The sequence below is a fragment of the Myotis daubentonii genome, chromosome 16, assembly GCF_963259705.1.
Source record: "Myotis daubentonii chromosome 16, mMyoDau2.1, whole genome shotgun sequence".
NCBI classification, from domain to species: Eukaryota; Metazoa; Chordata; class Mammalia; order Chiroptera; family Vespertilionidae; genus Myotis; species Myotis daubentonii.
In genome coordinates, this window is record NC_081855.1 from 56,728,981 (window position 1) to 56,741,174 (window position 12,194).

A 12,194-nucleotide genomic window follows, 5' to 3' on the forward strand; every position below is an offset into this window, starting at 1 on the left:
CCACTGCGCGAAGCACCGCCCCCCGCTGCTCGGCGCGGCGCCCCCGCACCCCCACCTTCTGCTCCCCTTCCTGCGCCGCCCCGCCCTCGCCTCCCCCGCCCCCAGCCCGGCTGTTGCCCGGCCCCCCCAAGGCTGTTCCCCGGGCCGCAGCCCGCGCCGCGCCTCCGCCTCCTCCCCCGCGATCGACAGCGCCTCCGGCCAATCGCTGCCCGGCACCGGCCCCTCATGCCCCGCCCCCTCCTCCCGCCCCCTTCCCCGGCTCCGGAGCCCACCAATGGGAAGGGTGCGCGGGGGCGGGGCCTGCCGGTTGCCTAGCAGCGGCGGGCTGGGCGGGGGCGGACGGCCGGGGGTGGTGTTCTGGGTGCGGCGGGGGCGGGCGCTAGGGGGCGGCCGGGGGGGCGGGGCCTGCGCGCCTATAAAAGCGGCGGTCGGCGGCTCGCCGCGCTCCCGCTCAGGATTCGCGCGCTGTCCGTCTCTCCTGGTCCCGCCCGGATCGCCGCCCCCGCCGCCCCCGCCGCCGTCCCCTGCGCCTCCGCTCCGGTCCGTGGTGCCGCCGGACCAGCACCATGTCGCTGTCGCGCTCGGAGGAGATGCACCGGCTGACGGAAAACGTCTACAAGGTGAGACCCCCGCCGCTCGCGCGCTTGGGCCCGACCCAGCGGCCCCGGGCCATCGGGGTCTTCCCGGCGCAGCCGCAGGGACCCGGCGCCGGCCGGTCACAGGTGTGCGCCCCCTCGCTAGCCGCGCTGCCCCGCGCGCCCGGGACGGAGTGGAGAGGGGCGCGGGCCGGGGCTGCGGCAGCCGGGGGCGGCCAGGTTCCGGGAGCTGCGGTGCCCGCGGCCGCGCTGCTCGGCGCCCTGCCCGGCCGGCGCGGTGGCTCTCCGGGCGCGGTGGTCCTCCGGGCGCGGTTCCGCAAGCCTTGGGCACTTTTCCTCAACAGGCTGTCCCCACAACTCCGTCCCGGCCCCGGCGGCCGTGTCCCGGGTGGGGGTCGCAGGGCAGGTTGGAGGGCGGACAGATCGCCCATCGTCTTATGTAACCGCGGAGAGGAGACTAGTCGTGTGGGAGGCTGGTGCGCCCGCCTCTGCTCGGTGTGTGTGGAGTCCATTCGGACCCGCTTCCTCCTCGGGAAGCCGCCGGAACCCGGGCCCCCTTCCCGCCCGTTGTGCCCCAGGGCTTCTGCCCCTCCGGCGCCCTCTTCCTCGGCTCAGACCCCCGCCCCCACCAGACAGACCTGCCGGGGGGCGCAGACCGGCGGGGCGGGGGCCAGGTGGCCGCAGTCCGGCCGCCTCCCGCAGGAGAGGGTGCCCTGGGCGGTGCGCGGCCCTGACAAAGCTGCGCTTTATTTCGAAACTGTGCGAAGGTGAGGTGTGGGTCGGAGTCGGCGGCTGGTATGTGCACGGCAGTTGCTGGCTCACGGTCACGGTCACGGCGCCGGCCGAGCAACAGTTTTTGATTGAATCCGACAGCCAGCGGGCCCAGCGCTCGGACAGCGCCCGGGAGGGTCCAGCCTGCAGGGAGGCCGCGGGACTGACCAGGAGCGGCCTGGGGCGCAGTGTCCGCTCTGCAGATCCGTGCGCGGAGGTGGATTCGGTTGTTGCTGTCAGTTCCCTGCCGGGGTGGAGGGAAGTGGGCAGTTCCCCACCCCCACAGGCTCCCGGCTTCTGCAGGGAAACCGGAAAGTGGGAACTTTCTGGTGCGGTGACGAGGGCAGTGGCGGGGCTTTGCCCTGGGCAGTCCCCGCGGCGGTCCTGGAGGACGGGTGCCTGGGCGGGTGGTGGGCAGGCAGGCAGCCGGGCTCAGCAGCTGCCCACGCGCTGAGATTTGTCTGGAGTCTGAAGTGAAATCGGCAGAAAACCATCAGGACAGAGCGTTAGGGACCGGGAGCCCCTCGGGGAGGGGACACGGGGGCTGCCCCGTTCGGTCGCTGGCCTCGGAGCCCCGTGGGCAGGCTGGGCCGTGTGGTGTCTCCGTGCCGGTGCCTCTGCTTCGTCGCTGGGGAATGCCAGGTCCCGGCAGAACCGGTACAGGTTGGGCAGCTTTGGTAGAAACCAGCCCACACGGAGGCACAGCCGGGACACAGCCAGAGCCACGTGCGTGCGGCCGGGGCGGGTGGGGCGGGTCCTCCGCGCTGCCCGCCGATGGCCTGCGGACGAGGGCGGGCTGTGGCCCCGCTCGGTTCACCTCGAGCTGCTGCCCCGCCGTCTGCTTTGGCCTCGGCTTCCCCTCGCCTGCAGCCCGAGTGGCATTTGCCTTGGCAAGGAGGGCAGGGCCTCACCCTTGGCCTCGCTGATTAAAACCCGAGAGTGAAGGGTCCGGTGTGTTCCTCCTCGGAGGAGTCTAATGCCGCCGAGGCTGCCTGGTTCCTGTGGCCCAGCTCCCGCGGGCCGTGTCCTGGGGGTTTCATGGAAGGCGAAGGCGAGGGAGCAGGCTGCCTTCCCAGTTTCCCTGAGAACTGGCCTCAGCCCCTCCAGGGGACGGGCACAGGCAGCCGCACACCTGGTCTCAGCTCGGGGGCATTGCCTGGGCCTGGGAGGGGGTGGGGGGGGTGGAGGGGGTGGGGGGGGGTGGGGGTGGGGGGGAGTTGGGGGGGAGTTGGGGGGTGTCTACTGCTCACAATGAGGCCCAGTCCCACACGAGGGAGGGGCCTGGGGCAGCTGATCTCGGCTCCTGGTGGCCTGGGGAGTGCCCGGCAGGGTGAGTGCCCTTCTCAGGGTCCCTGTCCCAGGAGAAGCCCTGGCTCCCAGCCCCCTGGTGACCCTGAGGGGGCCGCTCTGGCCTGTCCTCTATGCTGGGAGGGAGCTGGGGCAGCTGGAGGAGGAGGGGAGTCGCTAGGGAAGCCTCGGGGTGGCCGCCCAGGTGTCCTGCCCTGGGCTGGTCATCCCGGCGGGCTGCTCACCAGAGGCTGTCCTCCCACTGCGGCCCCTTGGGCAGGTGGCGGTGCCAGCGCGTTTCTGCGGCCGGAAGTCGGGCTTGCCCACCCCCCTCCCTGGGTGCAGCTGGGAAGGGCTGGTGCACGGTGGTGTGGGGCGCTGACAGGAGCGAGCCCACCGTTGGCTCCCTGATCAAGGCCCGCTGCCCAGCCCTGCCCGCTCCCCCGCCACGCCCCACCCACTCCTCCAGGTGGGTGCTTGGGGGAGTGACGGGGAACATGGGGCCTCCAGGTCCTCTGCGGCTGACCTCTAACTCCTCGCCCTCCCCACACTCAGGCAGTCACTTCAGACTCTTGGTGGCCGTCAGAAACCTGGCGTCGGGCGGACAGGGTTGGAGTGGTGAACTGACTCTGATAGGCACTTCCTTGGCAACGGAAATGCCTGCTGGGCGGAGCCGCCGGTGCCTGCTAAGCTGAGGAGGCGAGAAGTCGCAGCGCTGCGCCCCCTCTGAGTGCACATGAGTGCGTGCGTGTGCATGAGCGTGTGCACGAGTATGCGTCAGCTGCTCCTGTACATGTGTGTGCATGTGAGCATGCGTGCATTTGTGTGAGTGTGTGGGTGGTGCTTTGCTTTTTAAAAAATATATTCTTATTGATTTCAGGGAGAGGAAGGGAGAGAGAGAAACATCAGTGATGAGAGGGAATCCTGGATCAGCTGCCTCCTGCACGCCCCACACTGGGGATGGAGCCCGCAAGCCGGGCCTGTGCCCTGACCGGGAATCGAACCGGGACCTCCTGGCTCATAGTTCGATGCTCAGCCCCGAGCCGCGCCGGCCGGGCACTCTGTTTGCTTTGCTGCACAGGTATTTCCCGGGTGCCCCCCCACTGGGGACCGTCTTCCCGTGAGACGTGGGGCCTGCTGTCCCTGCGTCCCTCTTTCGAGCGGCTGCGTGGCGGCCCTCCCCACCGCAGAGTTCCGGCATCTGTGCCGCTCCCCTCCTCGCGGAGCAGCCGGGCCGTTTCCCGCCGCACTGAGGTCCGAGCTGCCGGTTTCAGCGGCTCCTGCCCAGCCGCTTCCCCGAGAGCGTGGGCTCCCCGTGGTGGCAGGTGCAGTGTCTGCTGCTGAAGGGAGGCGGCGTGGCTGTGCAGGGCGCTGGGTCTGGAGGCCTGGCCTCACCCGTCCCGGTGGGTCCCGCCTGGAGCGCGTGCCCAGAGCTGGGGCTTCCGTCGGCTCCTGTGACTGACCCCGTCACTGAGGCTTAAGGAGCGGTGCCCGCGCCGGCCCAGGGCGGGTGGGCGTGCCCGTGGGGAGGGCGGGCAGTCGCTGCCACCTTGTTCACACTGAAGCCCCTGAGGACCGCACGGTCCCCCCTTACGCCACCCGGCGTTGACTGTGCCGGGGGGCTGCCCAGGACGGGGGAGAACCGCTGCAGGCCGGGGGGCCCGCCCCGCCCCAACAGAGCAAGGCAGGACGGCAGGGAGCCCAAGGCCCGGCTGACACCCCCAGTTTGCGGGTCTGGGTCCTGCACTGGGAGCCCGGGAACGTCTCCGCGGGACCAGGCAGGGGGCAGGCGAGGCTGACCTTGCCACTCACCGTCCCCACCCTGTGAGGAGAGTGGCTGTGGTGGGGAGGCAGGGTCTGATGGGAGACTGAGTCCTGTTCCCGAAAGGTGACGGGCGCGAGGGGCAGCGGGCAGGGTGCCCAGTGGACAGCGTGCGGCCTTGGGCCTCAACTTGGCCCCTGCCATACCCCTGCCCTTGGTTCCTCCTCTTTGTACTCCGGAGCTGCCTGGTGCGGCCAGTCCCATGGCCTGGGCTGGGAGACAGCACCCGCGGCCCTGCCACCCCCTTGGGGGCTGCGAGTGTGAGCTGCTGGGATGGGTGCCGTGACCCCATGTCCCCTGAGACGCCAGGACACAGGGACCCCGGGAGGAGACGCGCTGCTCCGGGCTCAGTACCTGCCGCCGAGCAGCTCTGTGGTCTCCCTCAGCAGGGGTGTCATCACGTGTCAGATACGCGGGAACCAGTGGGCAAGGTTTCCCAAAACTTGTCTGCACTCCGAGCCTGGCTCTCTGAGCTCCGCCCGGCTCCCGGCTGCCAGTGCAGGTGGGCCGCCCGGCCAGGTGCCAGGGGGCAGCTCCCTGAGGTGGCCCGGGGGTCGCGTTCAAGCTCCTGGGCGCCTGTCCTGCCCTTTCTGTCGCTGGCGCCTCTTGTTTCTTGATGGGAGAAGGTTTTCCGACAACAGCCAGGACCCCGGTCCCCCGAGCTGCTGAGGGGTCTGTGGGCGTGACGTGCAGGCTTTCCCTGCCGCCGCGCGGGGGGCAGTCACCAGGGGGCTGCGCGGTGCGGTCACACGTCGTGGTCGCAGCCCCCCCGGGGGTTTCCTGGCGCCGACGCTGTGGCTGGAATCCGATCTTGGCGTTGGGACGGGGGTGCAGCCATGGAGCCACAGCTCCGTCCAGCGGGCTGTTTGCCTCCCCCGGAGCCAAGTGAGGCCTGGTCTGACCCGCTAGGCAGGGGCCTTGCTGCTCCCGCGGGGCCTGCTGGGTGGAGACGGACGTGCCTCTGCCCGGGTGACGTGCCCTGGGGCCCCTCCAGCCGGCTCCCCGCAGCCTCTGCGGCAGGAGGCCTTGTCTGCCCCTCGTCTGTGCCCCCCCCCCACCCCTCCCAGGAGGCAGGCCCTTGGCGGTCCAGGGACCCATGGCGCTCAGGCCGTGGCCTGTCCTGCCCCTGGGCGTCCGGGCCTTGCTGGCTGTAAGCTGAGGTGCCCGGGACAGGCCTTCCTATCGGGGCTGTGGTCAGCCAGCAGGAGGAGTCCTGGCCTGCAGACCTTCCGCGAGGCCCCACCTGAGGGGGGGGGGGGGTTGCCGGGAGGAGCCCGCAACCCAAGTACGTGCCCTTGACCCGAATCAAACCCGGGACCCTTTGGTCCGCCGGCCGATGCTCCACCTGCTGCTCTACCCACTGAGACACACCGGCCAGGCCCGGCAAGTGCCTTAGCTGCGGTGCGGCGGGTTTCTCTGAGGTTGAATGGGAGGATGGGAGGGGGAGTGCTCCTGGGGCGAGGGTGGCTGTGGGAGTGGAAAGCTCTTTGGGACGGAGGGCGGGGCTGACGGTGGGGAGGCCCAGGCTGAGGTCCGCGTAGACGGGTGCCCGTGGCCTGCGTTCCCGCCTATGGCCGCCTGCCCAGCAGGGAGGGTGTGGAGGAGGGAGGCCCAAGGCGGCGGGCCCAGCTTGCTCACCGGGCGTTGCTCGCCCAGCGGGAGCCCAGCCCATGAAACTCAGGCCGGAGCCGCCGGGGGACGGGTCAGTGGCCGTGGAATGTCCTGCCCCGTTGGTCAGGCGGGATCCGGGCTGGTTTGTTGTCGTGGTTTGTTGTCATGGTGAGGGCAGGGCCAGGGATCAGGCCTCCGCACTCCAGGAGGGACGGCCGGGGTCCGCTCGTGTCCCCGGCAGGCCTGGTGGGGATGCGTGGCCCAGGAAGGCGGCTGCGGTCCCTCAGGGGCTGCCCCAAAGCTCAGGATGCGCAGGCCCGGCCTCCGGACGGGAAGGAAGTGGCGGCTGGCGTGTTTGGGCCCTGCCGCTCCTGGCTTCTGGTCCGACGGGGTTTGTCCGGTTCCTGTGGGAGTGGCTCCCGGTGGGGCAGGCCCCACCCAGCGCTCTCTGGCCCCAGACCCCAGCGGGAGCCGGCTTGGGGCTTCCCTACCCCAAACCGCTTTCAGGGGGACCAGACGTGGGGGCCTGAGAGAAAGCCGGGGTGGGGGGCGACGGTCCAGGGCCCAAGGTTGGGGATGGTTCATGGGCCTCACCCCACTTTGTCTTTTGTTCTGATGTGCACCCCGCCCCCCTCAGGCCCTTCTCCCGGGCCCTGGCGCCGGCCAGCACGGTAACTGGAGGGGGTGCCCCCATCGCTCCTCCCTGTGGCACTCGGCACCGGACACCGTGGCAGAGCCATGAGCTTCCACAGCTGAGGCGGAGACCCCGTTCGGCTGGGGCTGGAAGGTGGCTCCTCAGGAGCCCAGGGCCGGTGAGCTGCCCGGCGGCCCCTGGCCCTGTGCTGCCAGCCCCGTGCCCGGTGGCGCTGGGGAGCCACGTGGTGAAGGATGGGCCGCCGTGCGCCAGCCCAGGGGAGGCAGGAACCAGCGGGCAGGCCCTGAGCCGCCCTCTGTCCATCGCCCTCTGTCCATCGCCCTCCGTCCTGGGCCGAGACGCAGGCTGAGAGCGTGGAGCCGGCGGGTGTGGAGGGCCCTCCCGCGGCCGGGGCTGAGGGAGGCAGAGGGCGGCCCTCCCTTCCTGCTGCGGCAGGCACCTTTGTTCTTTGTTTGCGGCCGGAAGTGGCTGGAGAGGGGCCCTCGCTGGAACCCAGCTGAGGAGTAAACAGGCGAGCAGCCAGGCCGGGGAGAGGCGAGGCCCGGAGCTGCCCTCTGCCCTTGCTGTCCAGGCGGACCGTGGCTCCCAGCGAGCAGCCGGAGCCGGCCAGGCCTGTGGCCCGGGAGAGCGCTGGCCCCGGGTGCGGCCTGGCCTTCCCGTTGGCACGGGGCCGGGCACGGCTGTGGCTCACGCAGGACCCGGTCCCGCCGTGGGCTAGTCCAGAGCGGGGTCCCCGGTGGTTCTCCATGGCCCCGAGTTTCATGACGGGCAAGAGGCCGGCACCTCGAGGCCCTGGGCGCCCACAGCCCGCGGACGGTGCCCGGCGTGTGGTCTGTGAGGTCCTGCCCGGCCGGCTGCACACGGGCTCCTCCTGGCCGTGTCCCCGGGCGCCCCTGGCCCTGCTTTTATTTGCGTCCGCCCTTCAGTGTCCGTAAGGAGAGGCACTCCTTTCCCTTCGCAGTGAACGGCGGCCGTGTGCGGGGGCGGGGGGGGGGGGGGTTGCACACCTGGATCTTGGCTCCCTCCAAGCAGGTCTCCGAAAAGATGCTTCGAGAATGCAGTGTGGTGACGGCTGGGGCCCCTCTGTGTGACGGCGGGGGAGCTGGCTCCTGCCCTCGCTGGGTGGCTGCGGGGCTCGGTGCCGGGAGGGGCGGTGGGTCAGGGGCGGCAGGCACCCCCTTGCAGCTTCTGAGGGGGTTTGGGCCCAGCTTGAGTGCAAATGCGTCTGTGTGAACCTCCAAATAGAGAGCACCCCCTCACTGGAGGGCTCAGCCTTCCTGGCCACCAGGTTCCCCCCAACCAAGTAGCCATGGTCCCAGGAAACCCACAGACGGAGTGGCCACCCACTGCCCCGCCCGCCCTCGGGCCTGGGCTGGAAGGTCGATGGCCATTGCCTGGGAGGAGGTTCTCCCTCAGGCATCAGCCTCAGGAGACGGAGGCACCTGTGTGAGGCCGCCCCCCCGCCCGGGGTCCGGGGCCCCCTTCTCAGCGGAGTGGGGCCCTGCCCTGCCCTGCCCAGGTGGCCTGGCTGGCACCCCAGTGCCCGTCCTGCCCACCCGCGCCCGCGTTCATTGTGCGTGAGCTCAGCGCTGAGCTGAGGAAGTGAAACCGGGCTCTGTCCCCAGGTGCCAGGGGAGCGAGGGGCGGGCCGCGGTCACCTCCTGGGCCGGTGCCTGCCTCCCCTCCCCTGTGGACACGCGCCGCCTGGCGGCTTCTGGGGAGGTTCCTCCCGCCGCCGGGGGGCTGTCGGCGGGACTCCCCGGAGAACCCGCTCGGCTGTGTGTGCTCGCCTGTTGTTATGCCTCGTAATTAAAACATGGATTGGCCTTCGAGGGGGAATCTCATTCCTTCAGTCTAAGAACCGCGGGTATTGGCACCGAGATGCCAGTGTGCGGGCGCAGACCGGAGCGGCTGCTCCTGGGGGCGCTGTGAGTCAGGCTGGGTAATTGAGGGGTGAGTGAAGCCCGCGGTGGGTGTGGGCCCAGGCGCTGAATCTGCGTGCAGCCCAGAGGCCTCGCTCGCTCGCTGACTCAGCCCTGCCAGACGGCCTCTCGCAGCGGCGTCTGAGCGTGTCCGCTTGCCACAGGGCCGTAGCGGCTGTCCCTGTCCTGTCCCCATTGTATGGATGCGGAAAGGCTGTTTGCCCAAGGGCGTTCAAGGGCACTGGGGGGGGGGCGCCTGGACACGGGAAGCCTGGCGGTGGCCCTGGGAGGTGAGGCAGCCCCGCATTTCGCCCCCATGGCGGTCCCGGCCCTGACGCGCTCTCTCTCCCCTCAGACCATCATGGAGCAGTTCAACCCCAGCCTGCGCAACTTCATCGCCATGGGCAAGAACTACGAGAAGGCGCTGGCAGGTAAGGCGGGCGGGCGGGCGGTGCCCGTGGCTGTGACGAGGACGCGTTTCCTGGTCCTGACTGGGTCCGTGGCGCTAGGACAGGCCCGTGAGGTCTGTCTGGGAGCCAGAGGATGGGGCTCAGATGAGGGGGTGCGCCCCCGCCCCCCCAGGCCTGCTTCCGGCCCTTTGATGTGAGACGGGTTCTCCCTCCGGGCCTTCCCCCGGCCTGTGCCCTGGGCTGTCCCCAGCAGAGCTCTGCCGGCCGGGCCCTAGCACCTCGGCCGCCCGCCGCCTGCCCATGCCAGCCTGTGCCCAGCTTGGCCTGTTTTCATCGGTGCTGAGGAGCCCCACCTCCCGCGGCGGCAGACCCGCGGCGGCTGGCACAGCGCCCGGCTGAAAGCACCTGAGTGGTTTGATGAGAGCCGGGTGGAAGCCCGAGTGGGTTCCGTAGGAAATGGGTTGGAAATGGGATTGTGCCGCTGGGGCCTGGGCCTGGGCCTGGGCCGGCGTCTCCGCTGGGGGCACCCCGGCCTCCAAGCGGCCGGACAGCAGGTGCTGGGCGTGGACTCGGCGCCCCAGCTTCTGGGCCTCGAAGTCAGGTCCACGGTGAACCCCTCCCGCGGGCAGGTGACCCCGTAGCTTTGAGAGCCTGAGGCACCTCAGCCACAAGTCTGGCCCCAGACGGGGGCTGGACGGGCAGGGCCTGGAGCTGCGGCTTCCTGGCTGTGCGCTCCCCGAGTCTGTCTCCCGAGGAGCCCCCGCCCCCAGGTTCCCGGTCTGGAGTGTTCCCAGCGCTAGGACTCCAGGCTCTGCACCTGGATGCACCTGTGTTCCAGGGGACCCCTCAAGTGGGTGGCGACCGTCACTCAGAAGGCGGGGTCCAGCCTGGACTAAAGCGTATCGGGAGGGCTGGCCGCGGGTCTGCTTGTCCCAGAGGGAACTTACCGCCCTCCCCCCGCAGGTGTGACCTACGCCGCCAAGGGCTATTTCGACGCCCTCGTGAAGATGGGCGAGCTCGCCAGCGAGAGCCAGGGCTCCAAGGAACTCGGTAAGTCCCACACTGCAGGCAGTGTGCCCCACAATGCAGGCGTGCGCCACACACTGCAGACGTGCGCCCCACAATGCAGGCGTGCGCCACACACTGCAGACGTGCGCCCCACAATACAGGCGTGCGCCCCACACCACAGCGCCGGCGCGCGGGCCGGGGCCTGGCTTTCTGTGAGGTGGGATCAGCTTCTTCCTGTTGAACGAAGGGAGATTTTCTGCAAGGAAAGGACCCTCGGAGCTGGTGGGCTGTGAGCTGCATGCCTGCTGGAGGGGGTCACCGGGGGCAGTGGGCACACACAGGGGCTCCGTCCCAACAAAGCTGGGCCCAGGGGGAGGGCTTGCTGGGGCAGGGCCCAGGGTGAGGACTGGGGTAGGGGTTGGACGGGGCGGGGGCCCATGGCGGGGGCTGGACGGAGCAGGGGCCAGGGCAGGGGCTGGACGGGTGGGGGCGGCGAATCCAGGAGCAGGTGCGCAGGCAGAAGGGAGGCGCCTCGTGGACTCAGTTGCGCCCTTCGTGTCTGGAGCCCTTTCTGGTATGAAAGTGAGTGACGGGTGCGCCCCATGGGCAGGCGGGCCGGTCTGAGTGGTTCGCTGTGGTGAGCGTGTCTGGAGATGCGTCCGGAGATGCTACGTGGCGGAGGCCGCGGACGGGAACGGGCTCCCGGACGGGCTCTCTCCGCTCCTGCGCCGTGTTTGGCAGGTTCTCTGCGAAGAGCCTCGCGCGCTTTATGGTCGGGTGCACAGGGTGAGACGGAGCCCTGGGCCTGCTGAGTCACGGGTGGGGGCACCTCGCTGTCCCTCCCAGTGGCTTCAGGCGGGGAGCCCTCAGGTGGGGACGAAGGGGAAGGTCATTCAGGGCTCAGCTCCCATCTGCGCCCACTTCCCACCCTGTCCTGCCCAGAGGTGGGTCTGCCTGGGGTTGGCAGGGGCCTCGGCCACCCCCTTGTTTGGGGGGCACGGAGGCCAGTGCCGCTCCGCAGGCTGCCAGGGGTGCCGTGTCCTGTGGTTGTCGCCTGGCCAAGCCGCGGGGGTGCCCAGATCCCATGACACCAGTGTGAGAGCACAGCTGCGTGTTGACAGACACGGTGGGACCTGCCCGAGGGCCCGGCAGCGTGATGCCAGGGCAGGCTCCTCACGCAGCCACCAGCCCTGCTCGCGGGGAGGGTGGGCCGTGCTCCGGGCTTGAGGGTGGGTGCTGGGGTCCCTGTTCGGGCGCCAGATGCTGGGGTCCATCCCCAGCAGGTCCAGGGGTCCCCAAAGGTGTGGACGGAGTTGGCGAAGAAGGAATGACACGGAGACAGCGTTCAGTTGATCAGCAGCCTAGCCGGGTTCTAGCCAGGATCTCCAGCCAAGTTCTGGTCTGGATCTCCAGCGAAGTTCTGGTTAGGATCTCCAGCCAGGTTCTGTGTCCATGTTCTCTTGCTAGGTTCTGTCTCTAGGTTCTGTCCAGGTTCTCCAACCAGGTTCAGTCACCAGGTTCTAGTCAGGTTCTCTTGCCATGTTCTATCCAGGTTCTGTAGCCAGGTTCTGTCTTTAGGTTCTTCAGCCAGGTTCTCTCGCTAGGTTCTGTCTCTAGGTTCTGAGGCCAGTTTCTGTCCAGGATCTTTTGCCATGTTCTCTCCAGCGAAGTTCTTCTGTCTCTAGGTTCTGTGTCTAGGTTCTGTCTCCTGTTGTCTTGTTACATCTGTATTTATACCAGTTGATTCCAATCCTATCACTCTCTATTCCAAAGGTTAGGGCGTTTCTTATCTCCATTCCAGGGAGTAAAGATTATGTAGCTTAAGCATGATTGTTCATAAAGTGATTAACTACCCGCCTGGCACTTAGTTAAGGGGTTTTATTCCCTCCCTAACTTCAGGGGAAAATCCCTCCCTGGGGAAACAACCTTTCTCAGAGGTGACCTTGGTTAAAACACATAGCGCCAAGAAGGTGAGCAAACATATTAAGAACCGTATGCCATATATGCCAGGTCCCTTGAAACAGCAAGGATGGACCGGCTCCCGGCAGGTGGGTGCGGCTCTGGCCTCCGTGGGCGCAGCCCTGCCCTGCCCTGAGCCCCGGGAGGACATGG

General features: G+C 69.0%; 1 protein-coding gene across 10 annotated transcripts in view; it reads left to right on the forward strand.

Annotated features, from left to right (window-relative positions):
* The first annotated feature begins 456 nt into the window (after nucleotides 1-456).
* Nucleotides 457-12,194, forward strand: part of BAIAP2 (BAR/IMD domain containing adaptor protein 2) — a 41,397-nt gene continuing 29,659 nt past the window's right edge. For 7 of the 10 annotated variants that reach the window (XR_009449407.1, XR_009449406.1, XM_059671478.1 and 4 more), the window contains exons 1-3: nucleotides 457-620; nucleotides 9,020-9,095; nucleotides 10,038-10,124. Coding sequence is in view for 7 of the 10 variants with exons in the window: in XM_059671478.1 (XP_059527461.1) it covers nucleotides 567-620; nucleotides 9,020-9,095; nucleotides 10,038-10,124 (217 nt within the window). In the remaining 3 variants the exon portion in view is untranslated. The remainder of the gene's footprint in view (nucleotides 621-9,019; nucleotides 9,096-10,037; nucleotides 10,125-12,194) is intronic. The other 3 variants (XM_059671485.1, XM_059671484.1, XM_059671479.1) reach the window with 2 other exon arrangements.